The sequence below is a fragment of the Myotis lucifugus genome, unplaced genomic scaffold (assembly GCF_000147115.1).
Source record: "Myotis lucifugus unplaced genomic scaffold, Myoluc2.0 scaffold_186, whole genome shotgun sequence".
NCBI lineage: Eukaryota > Metazoa > Chordata > Mammalia > Chiroptera > Vespertilionidae > Myotis > Myotis lucifugus.
Window position 1 is genome coordinate 1,329,115 of NW_005871234.1, and position 21,283 is coordinate 1,350,397.

At 54.4% G+C, this 21,283-nt stretch overlaps 1 protein-coding gene across 1 annotated transcript in view; it reads right to left on the bottom strand.

Annotated features, from left to right (window-relative positions):
- Positions 1 to 21,283, bottom strand: part of SFXN5 (sideroflexin 5) — a 103,839-nt gene that overhangs the window by 38,100 nt on the left and 44,456 nt on the right. The window contains exons 7-9 of the mRNA XM_006096762.3: positions 12,476 to 12,529; positions 11,404 to 11,460; positions 10,045 to 10,110 (exon numbers count right to left, since the gene is read on the bottom strand). Coding sequence (XP_006096824.1) covers positions 10,045 to 10,110; positions 11,404 to 11,460; positions 12,476 to 12,529 — 177 coding nt within the window. The remainder of the gene's footprint in view (positions 1 to 10,044; positions 10,111 to 11,403; positions 11,461 to 12,475; positions 12,530 to 21,283) is intronic.

Below are 21,283 nucleotides of genomic sequence, written 5' to 3' on the forward strand. Positions count from 1 at the left end.
TCTGAGTCTCTGCTGTGAGCCTAGGCACGGGCCTGGCCAGACCATGAGGTCTCAGGAGAGTGAGATCCATGCACCTGCCCACAGGTGCCTGCAGAGCAGCCCAGGGCAGGGCAGGGGTGCGGAGGGGGGGGTGCAGTGGGCATCCTGGGCTCCCTGCTTGTCTTCACTCAGACCCCAGCTCCCCTCACCCGGCCCAGGACACCAGAGACCCCTGGCTTCGCCTTGGGCTCTCCCCACTCCAGTTCATCCCCATGCTGCCCTTCGTCTTTCTAGAACACAGGTCCAGTCACATTCACCACCACCCACTCCTCCCCGTGATCTGTGCAAGAAGGTACCATCTCCATGCAGCAGTCCTGGCCTCCATGACCTCAACTCCCCACTCCCCCAGCCACCCATGTTCTCCTTCTGTGAGTGCAGGTTACTGCTTATCAGATGCTGCATGAGACTCCTGGCCTCAGGGCCTTTGCCCATGCTGGTCCCTATGCCAGGGATGCCTTCCTTCCTCTGCTCAGTCCACACCTGCTCTTTTACGGCCCACCTCCGATCTCCACCTCCAGTGTCACTTACTACAGTGGTAGTAAATGAGCTTTAAACCCTTAGTCGTAAAGTCTCTTAAGCCTTGCCTCAATTTCCTTGTCTGTAAAAAGGGACAACATCTACAGCATCCCAGGGCTGTTAGGAGAATGTATATAAGTGTTTCGAGTAAGAGGCCTCAATAAACTAAGCTCCCTAAGAATGATGTCGCCTCTCCCTGGCAGGAAGTCCCTGCCTGCACATCACGAGTCCCTCCTTCCCAGCACTCAGAATGCCGCTCTCGGGTCTGATGCCCCTGCCAGACTGGGAGGGAGGCACCGTGTCTTTTTCATCTTCGTATACTTAAGGCGGTGGATGGCACACAGTACACGCTGAGTACACGGTGACTGAGGATGAAACGCAGGAATCAATAAAGAGATGAATGGGGATGGGGATCAGCCACGGGAAGAGGAGGGAAGGTAGTCCAGGCAGAGGAACAGGGCCTTTGGGTGGGGAAAACAGCATAGGCACAGGCATGGAGAGAGAGAAAGCAAGATGCATGTGGCCAGGAGACAGGTGTGCAGAGGCCTCTGCTCCCCAACGGAGGCCAGAGCCAGCCCTGCCCTGTGGGTTATTCCTGGCCTGAGGCAGGGGCGGGGGAGGAGTCCTAGGGCTGCCTGCGCTGGTCTGGCACACCTATTGGCTCAGCAGACCACCTGCACCCGCAGCCCTGGCCCTGGCTTCAACCTCCAGCATTGTTGGGGAAGGTGCTTAGCCTTGGGAGGCCTCCAGGGCTGCTGGGTGCCTGCAGCAGTCAAAGCAGAGCGCAGCAGAGATGGTCCAGGGACCCAGGAAGACAGCAAGTGCCAGCCAGCCAGCCCTCGGCTGGCCCAGGGCCCCACAGAGCCAGAGGGCTGCCAGGCAAAAGCCCAGCCTGGGCTCCTGGGTGCTCAGAGTCCAATCCTTGTCCTCTGCTTGTTCAAGGGATGCTGGGATGCTGGGAGGCAGGCAGCTTGGACACATTTTGGTGGTGCAGCGGAGCAGCCTGGGAGCTGCCACATACACTGGGCCCTGATGCCCTGCTTCAGGGCTGCCCCTGCCCGAGATGGACCTCATCAAGCCCAGTTCTCCCAGCTCCCAGCAGCCAGTGACTGTCAATTCTGTGACTCAAATGGTGCCCTCCCCCCGAAATACCAGGAAATATGTTCCTACAAAATGCAGAGAGGGAAAGTGTGGAGGGGATGGGGAGATGTCCGGCCACTCACCTCACATGAAATATCTCAGTTAAACCCCACTACAAGGCTTTTAATTTTTTTATTTGTTGTCGTTGTTAATCCTCACCTGAGGATATTTTCCCATTGATATTTTAGAGAGAGTGGAAGGGAGGAAGAGGAGGAGGAGGAAGAGGAGGAGGAACACGTGGAGGAGGTTTAGATGGTGGTGGAGGAGGAGGAGGAGGAGGAGGAGGGGAAAGAGAGAGAGAAAAAAAAATCAATGTGGAGAGACACACCAATTGGTTACTTCCTGCATGGGCCCTGACCAGGGCTGGGGATCGAGACTGCAACTGAGGTATGTGCCCTTGATCTGAATTGAACTTGGGACCCTTCAGTCCAGGGTCTGATGCTCTATCCACTAAACCAAACCAGCTAGGGCCCCACTTCAAGGCTTTTAGATAGGGCGTTACCCCTCCTTAGATTCCGAGAAGTTCAGACAGGTTCAGGTTCAGAGAGGTTAAGTAATTTTGTCAAGGACAGACAGCTATTAGGAGGCAGGTGAAGCTAGGATTGAACCCGGGGACTGCTAATTCCAAAGCTGTGTTCCTAACCACTGTGCTATTTAATTTCCAATTGTCTCGAACCTCAATGAGGAGTGCTTTAATGCCTGACATGCCATTTAAACTGGCTGTTTGCTCAGTAAAGCCCCCCTGAAAAGACAAGCTTGGGGCTGGGGCCCCGAGGAGTGGAAGGGGGAAGGCAGAGCTCTTGGACTCCCCACCCCGAACTAGAAATCAGAAGGTCTGGGTTCAAAACGCTCACATTCATTTGGACCGAGGCAGAGTGTGAGAGGAGTGGGGAGCAGGAGCCCTCCAAGAAGCCAGCAGGGAGCTTGCGGGCAGGCAGGGCTGGGGTATGGTCCAGGGCAGGAGGAATAGGGGCCTCAGTTGTAGCAACATTCAGACTTGCCTCCTACCCTCAAGCCTTCCCCTCCCTGGCTAGGACGGCACAGTCCAGAGTGACTGGCCCAGCCTGTCTCCCACATCCCACATGGGAGCCCAGGGTGGAGAGGAGGAAAGGAGAGAGAGCCATGCCAGGGCCCAGGTCCCTTCCAGCCTCCCCTTCCCCAAAGCCAACCGGAGTCTCCCCAACACAGACCGGGTAAGACACACACACACACACACACACACACACACACACACGTTTCTGAGAGCATGGCCAACAGGCGCATGCCCAGGAAAGGGGCTGGGGACCGGCATAGCTGGGAGAAGGCCTGGGCTCCTCCCTGGGCACCAATAATGGGCGGGTGGCAGATAGGCATGAACACAGGGAAGGCAAGTGGCCACTCACCCCCTCTGCTCCTATAGCCCCCAACACAGGCCCTACCGTCCCAGCAGCGAGGATGGCCACAGCCCAGGAGAGAGCCAGGGTGGGCTGCAGACCGGGGGTTGGGAGCCCGTCTGTTCTGGTTTCTCGGGGCCCTTTGGCCTGGAACATTTGGTGGAGCCCATTAAAATTAAAAAGCCAAGTGGCTGGTGGCTCTGAATGCCAGCTCGTTTTCCCTGGCATGGTGGGTCCTGTTTAAGGGAACCAGCTGGCATTAATGGCACACAACTCATCACGAACAGCAGCTAGCGATCAGAAAAATCTGAGCTAATAATCGGGTTTGGGAAAGATAATGAGATATGGAACCATCGCTGCTGAGGGTCCCCTCGGGTCTGTTTTAACAGCCTCCAAATAAGCCACCAAGAAGAAATTAACCAAACAGGGGCTCCATTTGGGCGGAGGGGAAAACAAACAGGGTGTGGGTTTTGCACAAGAATTCGCATGTGGCCAGCAGCCGGGGATCCTGGGAGAAGCCAGAAGCAGGACATCAGCAAAGGCCTGAGGAAGCAGTGGGCCTTCTCTGGCCACTTCTCGCCAAGCTCCCGCTCTCGGGCTGGTGACTTTGCCATGGCAACTGGCGGGAGCAGAGCAAGAGGAGGGAAGACTGGCTTCCTGGCAATCCCCACGGTGGGGACTGACCAGCACCAGGACCTGGGGTGGGGTGGGAGCCCCATGACACAGACCTTCAATGTCATGAGCTATATGGCTATTAGCTGGCTCCTTAAGTATCAGGGCCTTGCCCAGGCCAACATCAGCCTAAGTTCAAGGCCAGCAGGGAACACCGGCTGGGGCTTGAGCAATGCATGCAGCCTTCTCTCACCCAGCCTGTGTCCTCTCCTCCAGCCCATACATCTGATCCCCATGGGATGCCTCTGTTCCAAGGGGCTTCAGGCATTCCACCTTCACACACCCCAGAGGAAGGTTACCTTGCTCTTCCTCACCCACTCCGGTTCTTCTCCCATTCCCAGCTCACTCCTCATGCCGGAGACCTAGGAGTCTTCCCCGAGAAGAGCCTCTTCCACCCCACATCCAGCCCGTCCTGCAGAGCTACCTGTTCCATTTCCTGGACACCTGGCACGTGGCTGCTCCTCTCTCTCTGCTCCCATCACCTAGCCGAAGCAGCAGGCTCCCTAGACGACTGCCCACCTTCTAGCTCAGCTCCCTGCTTCCCCTCTCACCCCGCTCCAATCCATTACACCAGCATGTCAAACGCAAAGGCTAACTCGGGCCAAACAAACGAGGCAGGTGACCCATGGGCCACAAGTTTGACATGCTTGCAGCCAGAGTGACCTCCTAAATATGGATGTCAACTTGCATTAGCCTTTCCATGGCTTCTTGTTGCAATTATACACACGCACAGCTTCACGGACGGCCTGGCCTTGCTTACAAGGCTCCAGCCACCTCACCATTGCTCCTGCTCCTCTGATGAGCCAGTTTTCTCTCTTTCTCTCCATCCCTCCTTCCCTGCCCCACCCCGATCTCTCTCTCCCCAGGGCCTCCAAGCACTGCCCTTCCCTGGACCTCTTCCTTCCTTATACCTATCGTGGTCTCCAAGTACCTGTTTATTTACCTTCTTAAAATGTTGTAAATCAAAGTAATACGTGTGTAGGATTTAAAAACGGAATTTCACAGAAATGGTTTTACTTGTGGACTCTTTACTAAACATCCATCTCTCCTAATAGGCCCGAAGCACTGGGCTCAGAGCCTCTGTCTCTCTCATTCCTCACTGAACTCCTGCCTGGTGAAACGAGCAGGTGCTTAATCAATGCTCCTAGGATACACCAAGTGAGTGATTTCTGAAAGAGGAGGGGACAGTGAAGAGCCACAAGGAGACTTGCCCTGTGCAGGCACGGCTGTCCACCTCAGCGGACAGCTCTCCCAGTGCTGGGTGCTGCACACGCGGGTCTAAGTCCACCTGCGTGGACAGCTCATCCACTCCACCAGGAGGAGGGTCCTGGAGGGGTGGCCCCAGGCCATGAGGCTTCTGGAAGGGAGATGCCTGACTGAGCCCTGAGGGGTGAGTAAGATGCAGCCAGGTTAGAAGGAAGGGTTCAGCAGGCTGCAGAGAGGGCTCTGTGGACTCACGGAGCTTGCCATCGGGGGTCCCAGGGCCCCTGGAGAACAATAGGAGGGGGCACGCCTGGAAAGAGGGATGGCCTGAGGTCAGAATCTGCATCCACTCTCAGGTGGTGGAAAGTAACGTACCAAGTGGTCAGGAGTGTGGTGGGTGCTGGAGGGCACTGGCTGGGGCAGGTCAAAGACTCTTTGAGGTACCAAAACCTCCCACCAGATGGCGCTCACTGTAGCATAAACTTGGTAACAAAGTGGCCCCTGACCCTCTAATTTGCCTGCAACCCCAGCGGGTCTGTTGCTTGGCAGCAGGCTCAGGAGCAAAGGGCCACGTGGCTGGGTCAGCGTCAGGTACAGGTTAAAACAGCAGTCGGCTCCTGCTGTGCCTGAGAGGCTCGTTTGCTAGTTACACTGGCCAGACCTGACCCCGGATCCATAACCCACAGAGACCCGCTGGCCACCTGCTGGGAAACCAAATCCATCAGACCCCTTCCACGTAGGAGGGGACACCACACTGTCCTGCCTAGAATAGATACAGAGCTGACAGTCATGTCAGAGCCCCCACTGCCCGCATCGCCACCTGTGGGCTTCTGGAACACTTCAGATTATGCACAGGGTCCATGCGATGGGCCCTCGACTCAGAAGCCAGTCCTAGTGACAGCAGCAAGACAACAGTCTGGCCCAGGATGCCCAGACTGCCGGCCCCTCTGTCAGGCCCAGAGAAGAACAGCAAGGCCCTGGACCACAGAGAACACCCCTGACCACAGAGAACACCTGAGGTGCACCCTGGACCCCAGAGCCAGCCAGGTGCATCTTGCAGGGGCAGAGCACCCTGTGAACGAGGGACAAATGCATGTAGCTGACTTGACTCTGGCCAGAAAACACAGGCCCAGGAGCCAAGTACACAGGTGAGCAGAGGGTCTAACCCTGGTATCACTAAACAGCCTCTCAAACATTTTCTTCCAGTCCCCACTGTTCTCGGGGCCCTGGGAGGGACTTGTCTACCTGGGGTCAGAGTGAGTTCCTTCAGCCTGGAAGCTGAGAATACTGCTTGGATTTTCCGGCCTCCTTACGCCACGGGGGAGCAGGAAGAGAAGGGCCCGTGTTAGGAGAATGGTGAGTAAGCCTGGGTTTGAATCCCAGCTCTGCCACTGACTTCCCCTGTGTCTCAGTTTCCTCATTTGTAAAATGGAGATGGACGCTGACATAGCACCTGGCATTCCATCAGTGTTAGCCACTATGATTACTTCCCTGTCTGACTATCATGGGGACATGGAGTAGGCAATGGGAACCGAGAGGGGGCGGGGTTCAGCCCAGGGATCCCCCTTATCCTCCAGTGTCTAGCAGTAAACGTTAACAGACATCACTACATCCTCTACCGAAATGACCCCCAGGGCCCAGACCCTTTGGAAATGGGGGTCAGTGTTGCTCCAAAAGGGAAAGTCCTCAGCCAGCTAAGACCTGGCTGGGGGGAGGGTTTGAGGGTCAGACATGAAGTAGCTCTCATACTCTGGCTCCATCAACCAGCTCCTGGCTGGACGTCAGCCCTGAGCCTTCCTCTTCAGCCCCAAGACCACTCTCGTCCCAGACCCTGCGTCCATGAAGGCGGTCCATCTGCTGGGCACTGCCAGCCCCCCTGCCACGACTTTTCCAGCCCCCTTCTGCCTGCACCCCCAGCAACGCCATGGTCCTGTGCCCAGGTAGGGGTTCCTGGCGTGGCACTACAGTATTCCGTGACCCCCTGCTCGTCCCCCTGTTTCATCACCTCATCACCTCATCACCTCGTCACCATCACTCCGCACATCATAGCCACTCATTTTCTGGTTTCCTCCCGCTGTGCCCTCTCTGTGGAACTCACAGCCCTGCCTTCGCCTCTCTCTGGTCTGTCCTGTAACTGTCAGCCCTGTGTAAATGAGGGGTCTCATGCCTGCGTCCCACACCCAAGGGGTCGCCTTCATCATAATTCTGGTTTTATCACAGAACATCCCAGCTTTCCCTCTCGGCACCTTGCAGGACACACCAGTCTGTGCATCTGCATCAGTGTCTGCAAAGTGCTCACACACATGCACCCCTCAGGGACTGAGTGGGTCGCCCTCATGCAGCCGGGTCAGGGGGGCTGACCACCAAGGGCTCAACACCAATTCCCGACTAACACACAGCGAGGGCCGATGGAGGCTTCCTTTGTTAACAGACAGCAAACTTATTCTCGAACAAGAAGCCAGACACTGAGCTATTTCGAGGGTTCACCAAAAGGCTGCGAACCCCACACTGGAGGTCCTGCAACCAGCATGAGACTTCACTTCCGGGCATGCAAACTGGGGCTCTCTGAATCTGGGGGATGCTGGCCAAGGTCACTGGCTCCCGTGAGAGGGGAAAGGGCTCTGCAGGGCCCAGAGAGGAGGCTGGACTCCCGGGGCCTGGCCTCCACTGCAGCTCTTCCCCGGTCCCTGGGATCCGCCCTCGGCCTGTCAGCCCGTCCACGCGGCTGCTTGTAGGGACTCGTTTTAATTAATGCCAGAGCCGGGCCAACCACCGGGGCCCTGACACTTGTTTGCAGGTCATCTCCTCCTAACAGGCTCGCCCTGGGAGGGGATTTGTCACTAATTGAAGCAGAGATCAGTTAATGAGGCCGCGGGGCCTGGGGTTCCAGAGAACAAGGGAAAGGAAAATAAAATAAAGCCTCTTTCTTCGGCGGTTTTGTGATTTACACACACAAAAGAGAAGCAAGCGAGCTGCAGATTTTCCAAGTCAGAAACTCCACTCCATCTGCCGGAGTTAGACCCTCGCTGTGTGAAGACGGCGGGCGGAGGGCCGCCGCTGCTGGGACTCGGATCAGAGCGAGAGGGGCCTCCCGAGGCCGCAATCAATCAGCGGCCTAATTAACAAGTATTTATGGAGCGGTGCTGCATGCCCCCCTCTGGGGAGAAGACACAGGGCCGTCCCTTTTAACTGGTAATCCAGTGGAACAATGAGAGGACAGGGCATGGGGTATCGCCAAGCGCGTGTGAAGGACAGAAGTTTCTAGAACTTGTGGCGGGGAGAACTTGTGGGCTGGCGTGGTTGGGGAAAGCCTCTTCGAGGTCTCTGCAGCTGGGTGGGGAGGAGGGAGGCACAGGCACAGCCCCTGGGGGCAGGGCAGCCCAGGGTGAGGTCCCCAGGCCCTAGGGTGAGACCCTGCCTCTGAGAGCCCTGGAGGACCCCAAGTCCCTGGGAACTCTGGGAGGCGTGGGCCTCAGAATCTCCTCCCCACACCTGGGCTGCCTCTGGCCCTGGGAAGTGGTTGGGATGGAAGGACTGAGGGCCCCTGGGGCGAGACAGCAGGACTGGGGTGCAGGGCCTGGGCCCCGGCCTGCAGGAGGAGGACGTCCCTCAGGACAGTGATCCTTCCTCTCAAGCCCTCCCCAACCAGAACCACTCAGCATTCTCCCACGTGGCTTCTCCTTCCAGCTCGCCACCCCACCTCACCCTTCAATCTCAGAGGGGGAAAGTGGGATTTTCAAGCTGCGAAACGAGGCCGAGCCATCAGCTCCTCTTGTCATAAGGGAAGAGGAGGTGACACTGGCAAGAAAGAGGTGACAGAGCCCCTTCCTGTCTCTCACAAGAGCCCTGACCTTGGTCAGCAACCCCCACAGAATCAGGGATCCCCAATCTGTATGACCCCAACCAAATGGTCTCATCTAGGTCACAGGTGGGTTAGCAGCCTCCTGGCCAGCCCCCGGGGCAGAGTTGGCAATGCCTTGGGATGAGACATAAGGAGTCAGGGAAGGAGAACGCTCTTGGTCATGAAATGGGGACACCCCCCCAACACACACACACACAACAGCTCTTTGCAGATGATCTGGTCTACGTGGGAGTGGAGTAAATGAGGCCATTTCAGAAGAGCCCCAATCCCGACTTTAGGAGAACAGTGAAGTAGAGGATGGGTCAGTGCCTTTTCATGAACAATTGTGATATTTATTTAATGACATGGGAGGGGATGAGGAAACTGGGTTTCGCAAAAAGATTATTATATGTGGATGTTTTTTATTTGAATTTTCTAATTTCCCTCCTACAGTTGCATATATTTATTGCTTAATGAATAAAATAACGAAGTTGTGAAGTGACGGTTGCCCCGGAGTCAGCCACAGGAGAGCACCCAGCCAGGTCAAGAGAGGACCAGACAGGAGCAAGGGTGCGCTCCCGGGGGTGGGAGGGGGGACCCAGGCCGGGGGGCATGTAGGAGCGTGAGCTTCGGTTCTGGCTCTGGCCTTGGCCCTTCGCAGTGTCACCTGCCCTCTTCCCTCACCTGGGATCTGGGATGCAACCATAGGCTCACACAGTCGGCAAACCTCCCCTACTTAATCGCTGCTCTATCCTCAAAGTCCCGTGGGCTCTAAATGAGCTATTGCCTCTGTCTTGAGGAACTTACAGGCCTCCAGGAGGGACTGGACATGTGACGGGGGACAACAGTGCCCCGGGCTCAGGCAAAGCGCAAAGGGCAGCTGGCATTTGGGCCAACCTCGTGCATCATTCCAGAGGCCCTCGCCTCCTGCACCAGCCACGCTCCTGAGTGTGAGGACCAGCTCCGCTGAGGAGAGTGCCAGGCAAAGCTGGCCTCTAGGGACAGGCGTGTGCCCTCAGCTGCAGTGGGCAGCCCTTCCCATCACCCATAGGCACCACCGTACCCCCCGCCTGCTCTCTGAAACTGGAATCACCAGCTTATGCTCTCCCAAAATCTACTCTTCTCTGCCTCGAAAGCCAGTTCTGATAGCACGCCCACAGAAGCCTGTCTCCCATGCCCCTTGCCTGGGTCTGACCCTCAGACAAGGTCTGGCCCGAGATGCTGGGGGCGGGGGCGGGGGCGGGGGGAGGGCTTACTCACAGCGATGGAGACGGCACTGATGACAGCTCCTAGGTAGCCCTGGATGAACTTGGATGCAGGTGAAGGCTGGAAGGCAAGAGACAGGAGTTCAGGCCCACTGGGTGCCCACACTTTGCCAATAGTCCCAGGCAGCAAGGGGCATTCCTGCCTCCAAGACGGGAGGGTCAGGTGAGAAGGAAGAGGTCCCTCTGGAAGCCAGAAGGACCCCAGCCACACCCAGTGCAGTTCTAAATATGGAAATACGAGGAAGCACCGTCCAGGGAGATGCCGAAGGCCCCCTGCACTCTGCCCTGTCCTAACAAGGTCACTGGCAGGCACTGCTGGCGGGAGGTAGAGAACAGCAAGGGTCAAATGGGTCACTCATGGCTGCGCAAGCAGAACCAGTTTAGGAAGACCACATGGTGTGAGCGGGCGTCTGGCCCTGGAGCACTTCCTGGCTGGACATGGCGGGGTCAGGGCTGGCTCCAGCCTGGCTGGCGCTCACAGGCTTTGTCGACCCAGGTAGCAGCTGTGCTTCCAGGCAATAGATGACAGTTGCTCAATATTTCTAGGGAAAAATGCACCTCAAATTGCAATGCAGAAAATTAAGAAAGAGCCGAAGAACTTGCCTTTATATACCACAATGGGAGATGCTTGGTTTAAGGTAAACGGGAGCTGAACAAGCAGAGATGTACGTGTGTGAAGCATTCGAGCGAGACATGGACTGAAGGCTTAGATGGGGAGAGTGTGTGTATTCAAGATATTAGGCCCCAAAGTATTACCCCCTCAGGCCAGCACACACCCTCTCCTACCCAAACTGGCAGCCCACCCCCCAAGGGGACATAGACCCCACCTCCCCTCTGCCTGCCTTTGGACTGAACACTGAGAGAATGGACGGGGGAAAGGCAGCCTCACCAGTGCAGCAGGGCCCAGCCCCTTCCTGACAGCAGAAGAGTGACTGGGCCTCCATGGTGAGTTCTCCCCAGAAGGGCAGGAGGGGAGAAGGTGACAGTCCCTGCAGACCCAGCACCCCTCACCCTCTGCAGCCAATAGTCTGGGGGCAGCGAGGCAGCTTCCAGGGAAGCTTGAGAAAGCTGTAGGGAAATTCGGTTCCTCTAGCTGAGGCTGTCCAGGTCCAACATCTGTATAAGAGCCACTCACAGGGAATTCTGGAGCCAGTGGAGCTGATCCCTGTCGCTGCCCCCCACTCCCATGTTACAGGCCTTCTTCACATCACGTGGACAGTCCCTCCCAGCAGTGTAAATGAGGTGCCTACAGGAGGGCAGTGCTTAGTCTGATGAGCGGTGTGACGCACTGCAGGGAGGATGAAGGGCACCCCAGCCTGAAGCCCACCACTGGAGGGTGGTCCCTGGTGCTCACCTTGGTAGCGTTGCGGTTTGCATAGTTGACACAAGCATTGTGGCTCTGGTTCAGCCACTGAAAGGCAAGGGGGGAGAGGAGAAGTCAGGGAAGGTGTGCTCACCTCCCTGGAAGCCAGGCCTGGGCCCAGGAGGCCACACACCTTCAGAAAGACCTGAGTCGCTAGCTCATGGTGGGTCCATCCGTCCCACTATTACCATGACCAACTGTCCACTTTGCCCGGGGCTGTGCCAGGTTTAGCACTGAACGTCCGCAGCCTTGGGACACCCCCCAGCTCCTGGCAAACCAGGACACTGGTTCTGCCCACCCCGGCAGTCCAACTTGCTCCAGAGACAGTGCCTCTTCCAAAATTATGCCCTAAATGGACCCCCTGCCTTTGCCTCGTCCTCCCTATTACATTACTTACTGGACAGAGGTGGGCATTTAGGCCCCTGGAATGATTGGCAGCCCTGAATCTCTTTCAAAAACATCCCAGCCCCATGTCTTGCACCACCTGCCGTGCCCAGACACCAGCACTGTTGGAGTTGTGCTCAGGGAAGACTGACATCCTCTCCTGAAGACCGACAGGTTCTCTTCCTTCCCCTCTTTCTCTGCAGACACACACACACACACACACACACACACACACACACACACACACACCTTCAACTACTGTCAGAGAGCCACACCCAGACGCTCTTCAAGAGCAGAGACCAGGGTCTGTGAGGCCTTGTCACCCAGCTCACTACCTTGGGGTTGGGGTGCATTTACCTTCCCCACAGATTTGGGTGAGGCTGTTGTCAAAGAGGCTGTGGGCCTCGAGGTCACTGGCCATGGGACCAGCAACCGAGGGACAGAGTGGGCGGCCACCAACCAGCCATCCAGCTGAGGGCACCAGCCCAGCCCTCGTCCCCTTCTCGCAAAGGAGAAAGAAGACCTGGGCTTCTCCCAGTAGCTTCTGGGCTGGGGAGAGGTACGGAATGGGGTGATTCCCCCAAGGGGCACGGATGGGAGAGGAGACGCCGAGGCCAGGAGTTCTAACCGGTACCTGTTGGGCCCTCCCTCAGGAGACTGTTTGCCAGGAGGCTCTTACCTGCCAGAAGACCGTGGACGCCAGTGTCTGGTTGGGCAAAAGAAGGCCGACCACCTGAGAGAAAGAGAGAGAGGGGAAAGGCTGAAAAAGGCAAAAGAAACACCCTACTCTTTTGCAAAGAAAAATTAAACAGGCATGAATAAGAGCAAGCTGAATCTGCACAGACTGATATGGACGATGTGTTCATACAACCTGCTGCCCGTAGCGAGACTGTGCATGATGAAAAAACCCAAGCTGCAGCGTCGTATTACAGCACAGTCCCATTTTTTTTTAAAGAAAAACATCTTATATAAAACCATATACACAAACACACATACATATCTCTAAGCATGAAGAAAAAGCTGTGGCACAGCATGTAGGTCTGGTTACACAGGACTTCCTCACATTCTTCTTGAATATTGCTGCATTCTTTTTAACAGTTGACAGGCATTCTGTTCATAATGGGTGGGCAGGGGAACAATAAAACAAACAAGCAAACTAAACACCATCACTTCTGCCCAGTTTACCCGGCTCCTCCACACTCCAGCCACCCAGCAGGATTTTGTGAGGATTCAATAGAACTCATTTCAAAGGCCTTACGTGCTTTATAAGTACAAGCTGGTGGAATTTATATGTTATCGCTGGGCCCTCATGAAGCAAAACCTACACCATGTTTAAGCTATTGAACGAAACATGGATGTCTAATAAATATTTGTTGAATGAGTGAATGAATGAATGAGCCAATACACCCATAGAGCTAAGCATGGCTACATATGTGTGGATCCATTATTCCCAAAGCCAAATATCACTGAAGACCTAGACTCACTGACTTTGGTTTTTGGTTTTTGTTTTGGTTTTGTTTTAAGTCAAGATTAATTATCTGACTGGCCAAACCTTGGACTTCAGGGATCCACATGTCTCTGTAGTTTACCTTTTGGGTGCTTGTGTGAAAATAACACCTACCCAGTTCTGCTGCATATGGGAAAAAAATGTGCACAACCATCCACATATTGACTTATTTATTATTCCTGTAGATAAAGTGGCTCTTTGGCAAGAATTTCTGTAAGGAACAAGTATAAACACTCAATCCTATGCAGTAAATCAAATTCTAGACATCCTCAGCAACATTAGTAAATCATGTTTTAAAGATTAAAATGTTTTTAAAACAGTGAATATGCACATACATTTATATTTATTGGCCCATATCAGTTTGAATAAAATTATACAATGTAAAGGCATTCCATAGCTCCAGTGAGAAATTGTGATGATATTTTTCTCCCTCAAATGAGATGGTAACTCCAGTTTTCTTTGCCATGACAGCTGCGGGTACTGGAGTGGGAATCAGGAGACCTGGGTTCTCACCCCAGTTCCATCCCTGTGTGATCTCCAGCATAAACAGTCCCCTTTGGGGTTCCACCTTTCTTACCTATAGAGTGAAGGGGTTGACCTTGGGGGTCCTATCTTCTTTAAATTCTATTCTCATTTTCCAAATAATACACATAAAGTCCATAGAGATAGCCCCACCCCAGCCCAATTGAGAAGTATCATGGGGAACACAGGACCTCCTTCTAGTCGGACCCCAGTCAGGAGCCAGACCATAGAGAGGAAGCTGAGCCTAGAAAGGCATGAAGCTGGGAACAGATAGCACGAGCCAGCAAATGTGTGTGTGTGTAAGTAGTTCTTCCCTGTTGGGAGGATATCATTCCCCGTAATCTGCTGGTTTATATTACGTGGGTGTGTTATGAACGTCATCGCCTTCTTTCCCTCAACCCCCATTGCACCCCCTGAACTGTGCTTGGCCACCAGGAGAGGGTACGATGCAGCCCCATGGGACTCACTGTTGGTACCAGACAGCTGTTGTCCAGGACCCTCGCAGCTCGTTACATCAGAGGGTCCCCTTATGAGTCCTCTCCCCTGGGTTCAGAAATCGTACTGGTGAGCATCTGGTTTGCATCGGCCTTGCAGACACAGGGCATTTTTAACTGTGGTTCCCTTTGCCCTGACTGTCGAGGTCAGGCCAGATCTCCAGGGCCCACCTCTGCCCAGTGTACACATCCTCATGGCACATACGTTCTGTCCAAACTTCACTCCTGACTTCATCTTCCCTTCCCTAAATTTCCTTTTGTCTCATTTTCATCTTCATTTGTTTATCTTGTGCCATGTCTTTTTAAAATCTGATATCAAGTCTTTTCCAGAGCAAACCACAGCCCTAAACTAAACCGGTACCCAGGCTATGTACTACACACACGCACACGGCTGTAACCAGCCGGGTTTTCACCTTGCTGGCCCACCTCCTACCCTCACACGAGCCTGACGTCCATGCACCTCTGACTCCTTATGCTGTCTGAAGGAGATGGATGGGTTTTGCTAAGCATTTCCCCTTATGTCACTTAACCATGGTCCTTATTATAACTCTGGGGCTCAGAAAAAAAATAGAAATTACTTTCTGCATTTTGCAAATGGGATAACTGAGGTTGAGAGACATTTGGTGACCTGCCCAAGGCTTTGTCGCTCCTAGAAAAAGAGGCAGGTCTCACCCTAACCGCTTTGGCTCAGTGGATAGAGAGTCAGCCTGCGGACTGAAGGGTCCCAGGTTCGATTTCGGTCAAGAGCATGTACCTTGGTTGCGGGCACATCATCAGTAGGAGGTGTGCAGGAGGCAGCTGATCGATGTATCTCTCTCATCGATGTTTCTAACTCTCTATCCCTCTCCCTTCCTCTCTGTAAAAAAAAAATCAATAAAATATATATATTTTAAAAAGAGCCCCATCTCTCTGATTTGAGGGGCTCCTTCTCCAGCTCATCTCCTTGCGCACAAAGGAAGAAGCAGGCTCCGTGCCCGTTTTTGAGCATCTTCTGTGCACCACGTTCCCTGCTGCCCCCTGAGGAAAGGAATACAGCCTCCCTCACCACAACAAACCAAAAACCAACAGCAAAGTGCATGAGAAAGTCTTTACACCACATGGTCAGGAAAGGGACAAGGAGGTTTAATCGGGCACTTAATTGTGTCTGTAAATCTGATAAATTCTAATGTCCACACAGGGGTTCAGGCAGGGAGAGGTAGATGTGCTCCGGCTCTCTCCGGAGGAGGCAGTAAGGTGGCGCTGAGGTGTGCGTGTGTGAGCTCAGGGTAGCGGAACAGCTGAGACTGACCTCATTTAAGGAGGAGGTGTGGGAAGTCAGCTGACTGGAGTCCAGGAAGGGTGAGGTTAGAAGGCAGCGGAGCACCATGCTGCATTGGCCAGCCCGACAGCCGAAGGGGGCCGTTTGAGCCCAGGCGAAGGGAATAGGGACCCCACCCTCCAGGCCCTGCAGTCAGGCTGCTGGGGCCAGGAGCACACGGTGCCAGCCCCATTCCCTATTAGGCAACACGCAGCACCATCTGCACAATCCCAGGAGCAAGAGCAGATATTTTATAACTTCCTTTTTCTTTTTAAGTCTAAATTAAAAATAAATGTTCCTTCAGCTCTCAGATGTATATCTCTGGTGCAACCTGCCCACATTCCCTCACGCTGCCCTTTCCAGAACATGGCAGGGGAAAGGAGGAAAGAGATGGATGGAGAGAGGGAGCCAGTCCACCCGGCTTCAATGCCAGTGGATGGCACCTCTTCCAAGAGGGAACCGCTTCAGGCGTGGCCGCGCAGATGGGTGGAGAGAGCCCAGAATGCGGCTGGTACCAGGGAAAGTGGAAGGAGAGCCAACAGCCAGAATTTCCAGCCCAGCCTCCACCCTATCTTGCCGCAGGACCTTGGCCAAATCACACATCCTATCTTTGCTCCCATTTATAGTTCATAACATGGCTGGGGTCTCCTCCACAGCGCCCACCCCCTGGAAGCTGCCCCCTATGCACAGCTGTCTATTTCTGCCACCCCCTTCCCCTTGGACGGCTGGCCATGGGCCCTGGTGATGAACTCTCAGGCTCTGGCTGCGGGAAGAGCTGGACTCAAATCCTGGTTCCAGTATTTATCAGAAGGGCGACCACATGCAAGTTACTTGAGTTCTGTGTGCCTCTGTTTTTTCCATCGGTTACGTGGTGATCAGGGCTCCTCTCTGGATGTCAGGGGAGCAGGCGTGGGAAGCATTCGGCACAGTGTCTGTCATCCAGCCAGTGCTTACCACCAGGTTAGTATGATTCCTCTCCTCCTGTCTCATTCTTTTCCCGTCTTTGCCGGTCTCTCTTTTCTCTGAACTCCAGTCTGCTTGACACAATTGAGCATCATCTTGCCCCATCTTATCTTTGGACACCAGCCTTATCCCTCAACGGATCAGGAGCTCCTGAGGGTAGAATAAGGGCTTTTCTCCCTGATGTCCCCCCAAGCACTCAGCACAAAGATGGGCCCAAATGACATGCTGGAAACATTGCCAACTGATTAAGAACATTAAACAGTTATTGGCCAGAAAAAGATGGATGATGGATCGTGACAATGACAACCACCAACCATCTCTTCCTTGGCCCTTTTATTAAAGTTTGAATTGCATGGGGGTTGGGAGGGGGTAGCCTTTGGAGAGAGGATGCAGACTGAGTTTGGTTCTGAGTCTTCACGCTTCCCTGTATCTATACCCTGGCCATGGGAGGGATGTATTTCCCTGCTCTTGGTGTGGCTTAGTCACGTGACTTGCTTTGGCCAATGGCGTGTGGGAGGAGGTGGCAGTGTGCCAGTTCTAAGCCAGGCCCCAGAAGCCTCGTGTGCTTCAGTCGCCCTCTGGTGCTTCTAACGCTGCTGCGAGGAGACGTGCCCTGACTGGTGCCCGGTCCAAGGAGGATGCAACATGAGGAGCAGAGTCCAGCCTGGGTCACTGATCCCCCGCCGATCCCAGGCCTGTGGTTAGCAGCAGAACTGCCTCAGCCAAGCCCAGTCTAGACCAGCCAAACCCCAGATCCCTAACAACAAATGTGTATGACTGCCACTGACGTTCTGCGGCTGTGTGTTACGTGGCACTATCGTAGCAAAATCTCGTTAATACAGAGATGACCACATAGGAAGAGTGAATGTGCTGTCCTTTCTGGTTTTAATGTTCTGTATCATTAATGCACCTTAATTATGTCTTCACTCGTGATGCTGGTTTCTGAGTAGCCTCGCTTATCCATTCACTCCACCTGGTGACCATTAGCCCAAGGCTGGGGCCACCCTGGAAGCGACGAAAGACAGTTTGTCTCAGGACAGAGTTGGGATGGGGCCAATCAACGGCACCCACCTGGGAGCTGGCTCACAAGAAAAACCACACCTTCCCTTCAGCCAGTGGTTCTCAACCTGTGGGTCGCGACCCCTTTGGCGGTCGAACGACCTTTTCACAGGGGTTGCCTAAGACCATCCTGCATATCAGATATTTACAGTACGATTCGTAACAGTAGCAAAATTACAGTGATGAAGTAGCAACGACAATAATTTCATGGTTGGGTCACAACATGAGGAACAGTATTTAAAGGGCCAGAAGGTTGAGAACCACTGCCCTTCAGCCCTCTTCCTTCCGAATGCTCTAACCTCTGTGGAGAGATGAGGTCTCAGTCTGGGAGAAAGACGCCACCAAATATCCCAATCTGCTTGGCAAAAGGGGGACGCGAACAGTTGAACAAGGGACAGCAGACCAAGACCACTGTAAACCGTGATGTTGGGACCCACAGTGGGAGACAGGAGCAACCCTCCACCCCTTGGCCACTGTCCATAGAAAACTAACTCAAATATAAGAAAAAATAAGATTTTTAAAATGAAAGTGTAGAAAATCCAGAGAGAAAACAGGGTGTGTGTCAAAACAACGGGGTGGCGAAACTTAAGTCAGGGGAAGGCTGCGGAGCACAGGACTATCTTGCCAAGCAAGGTAACGGCAAAACAACTGTCCGCACCCTCCACCCCGACTCTGCTTGGCTAATCACTCCTCACCCTCCAGCTTCCAGCTCAGTTGCCACCTACTCCAGAAAGCCTTCCCTGACCCTCAAGCTGAGGTCAGACCCCCTGTCATACGGCCCCCCGGCACCCTGCCTACTTTCTTTGCAGCATTCGCCTCAGTGGTACCTGTTAAAGTGTGCCACTCTCGAGAGCTTCCAGAAGCTTCAGAGGGGGGAGACCGTGTGACACTCACATACCTGGGGGTCCTCGCTGGGAAAGCATCGTGCCCCCTCCCCCCACACAGACACACTCCATTCCAGATGTTCCTCTGCATTTTTCAAAGACCCGCCAGGAGCCCCGATACTCAACAGTGTGTCTGCTCTTTCCTTCTCCTCTGTCTCCATCTTCTGATCTATGTGACTAATGATCTGAAAAGTAGCACTCCAGTGCATTAAGGGTGCTGCTATTTAAAGGGTCCCAACCAGGGAAAGATAATCTCTTTTGTCAAATGAGTGTTTGCCTCTGACTGGTCAAATCCAGCGTAACCGAGCGACACTTCTTGTAGGATATACACGGGGCCAAAACGGCTGGTGCCGTTTACAATGGGAACACATTGGGGCTGGGATTTAAGTGTGTGAAAAAGCAGAGTCTGGGGTGAGGAAGGTTGGAAGATGTCAGAAAGGCCCCGGGACACAGTCAAATCCTCATGTAAAGTGAGCCTTTGTGGTCCACCCCTCTCCCCTACCCCCAGATGAAGTGACCCACACCAGCCCCTGAGAGAGAGGACTGCAAAGTCCTCTGATTACCTGCTGTGGAAAAGGAGAGGGCTCAGTGTCCGGAGTCCAAGCTCTGAACGTCCCAGGACAGAACTCTGGTTTGGATGTAACCCAAGGCCACTGGACTCACGGACTGGAAGTGCACAGTCTGCACTTCAGTCCCCAGCTGGGCATGGGGGTTGGGGCCTTGAGTTCTGAGATTCTGGAAAAATGGGGGGAGGGGAGAGAAAGGCAGCGGGGGCATGGGGAGCAAAGGGGGGGGGGGCACGGACGACCTAGGTCCAGACCTAGGAGAAACTCAGGCCCATGAGAGACACGCAGTTCCCCGCAGCTGAGCCGCTCTGGTGGCCATGGCTGAGGGCACAGGCTGGCAGGTGGGGAAGGCAGGTGGGGCCGGATCACTGGCCTGCCTTCCGCAGCCACAGGTGCATGGAAGTGGCGGCACTGCAGCCTCTCAGCGGAGCCTGGGGGGGAGCGGCCAGTGGTCGGCAGCAGCTACTGGTGGTGGGTTCTGCTGCCAAAGGCCTGGAGCAGGGAGCTTGCGCTGCGCTGCACTGGCCGCCCTGCTGATGTATAAATCGGGATCTCGTCGCCACACACCCAAGGGGGAGAAGTTCCATCTTCAAATGTTAAGCTTAAAATAAGACACTACATGGGTGCCAGTGGATCTGTGAAATCTGCTGACTAAACTGGCACCAGCCTCTGGGAGAAAACCAGCTCGTTTCCCCTGCGCTCCGGGGAGTGAGCAGGTGGGGGCAGGCTCCTCTCAGGCGGGGTGGGGTGCAGGCCGGCCAGGAATGCTCACCTGGCCAGAGGCAGCTCAGGTGTTGCTTCCAGAAGCTTCTCAGCCAAGGTACCCGCCAACGTTATTGACTCCTTCCGTTCAGCTCTCAGTGTATTCGCTGGCACCCCCATCCTATTTTGGTGAGCAGTCAGTGGCTTCTGAATGCCTGTATTTCTTACCCACTCTGTCATTCCAGGGCTTCCCTAAGGTGTGGACTGGAACCGTCACTCCTGTTCAGGCCCGGCATTTGCTGAGATGTTCAGTGGGGCCTCGGGGGGAGCGAACATGGCTGGTGGGAGCCAGGCCTGGGAGGGAAGCACTGGGACAGCCAGCGTGCTCCCTCCGAGCAGGGAAGGCAGTGGCCCGGGGAGGGAGTGGGACCAATGAGTCCTCACGCGGCTTGTGGCTTGTCCACGTCAAAGTACCCAGATGGAAGCCTACGGGTTCTCCAGGTTCAATGGCTCCTCCCAGGACCTGGCCCCTGGCCAGCTGTTCTAACCCTGAGTATGAACACGGAGGGCTAAGAAGTGGGGCCAGTGAGCATTGTCCTTTGGCTCCGGCTGCCACTGAGGCCCAGGTCATGCTGCTCATTCACCTCAACCAAGTGTTCACTCAGGGTCTCGGGGGCCACAGCAACATGCCCGGCACAGGCTGTTAGCTCCGGGCTGGGCGAGTACTGGCGCCCACAGGACATTCACAGCAGCTACTTCAGCAGTGAAGCCCTGGCAGCCTGGCAGTGGACCAGTAGCACCGAGTTCCCAGGATGCCGACAGGGCTGCAGGGACCCTGAAATGACTGACCTGCCTTGGGCAGGAAGAGGAGAGAGTGGGAAAGTATGGGCTGTCCTCCACAACACCTTGAGAGCTAGAGACATGCTGGCATCCCTCGCGTTAGCTGGTTCATCCCAGATGACGGCAGCCATTAATTCTGTCTGAACCCAGTTGGCCTCTTATGAGGAAATGAGCCCCAAATTCAACTCCTCTGGTTTGGCAGAGATGATACTGCCAAATGATGTATGTTTTTCAAGTGTTAATGAAATATTTATAAACAATTATTAATGCAGGCTCTTGTTTGCCCACCTCTTAAGCAAGCATGTTCTCCTTCTTTCTCACTAACAGAATCCCTATAATTGGGGATTGACTAGATATCCAGCCAAATTCTACATGAAATATAGACAGAACTGCTGTGTGGGTCTTCAAAGAAGATTCCTTAAAGGGAACTGACCCAGTTGGGAGGTGTGTCCTTTCACTCCTCCTTCTTTCTCCTCCCTATACCGTGGATGTGATGGTTGGAACACCAACAGCCACGTTGGACTAGGAGGTAATTTTGATGATAGAAGACAGCACTGAGAATGGTATAGACAAGTGGGAGCCTGGGTTCCGGACAGCATTGTGGAGGTCTACCTACCTCCGAGCTTCTCTGACATGAGAGAAAAATAAATTAA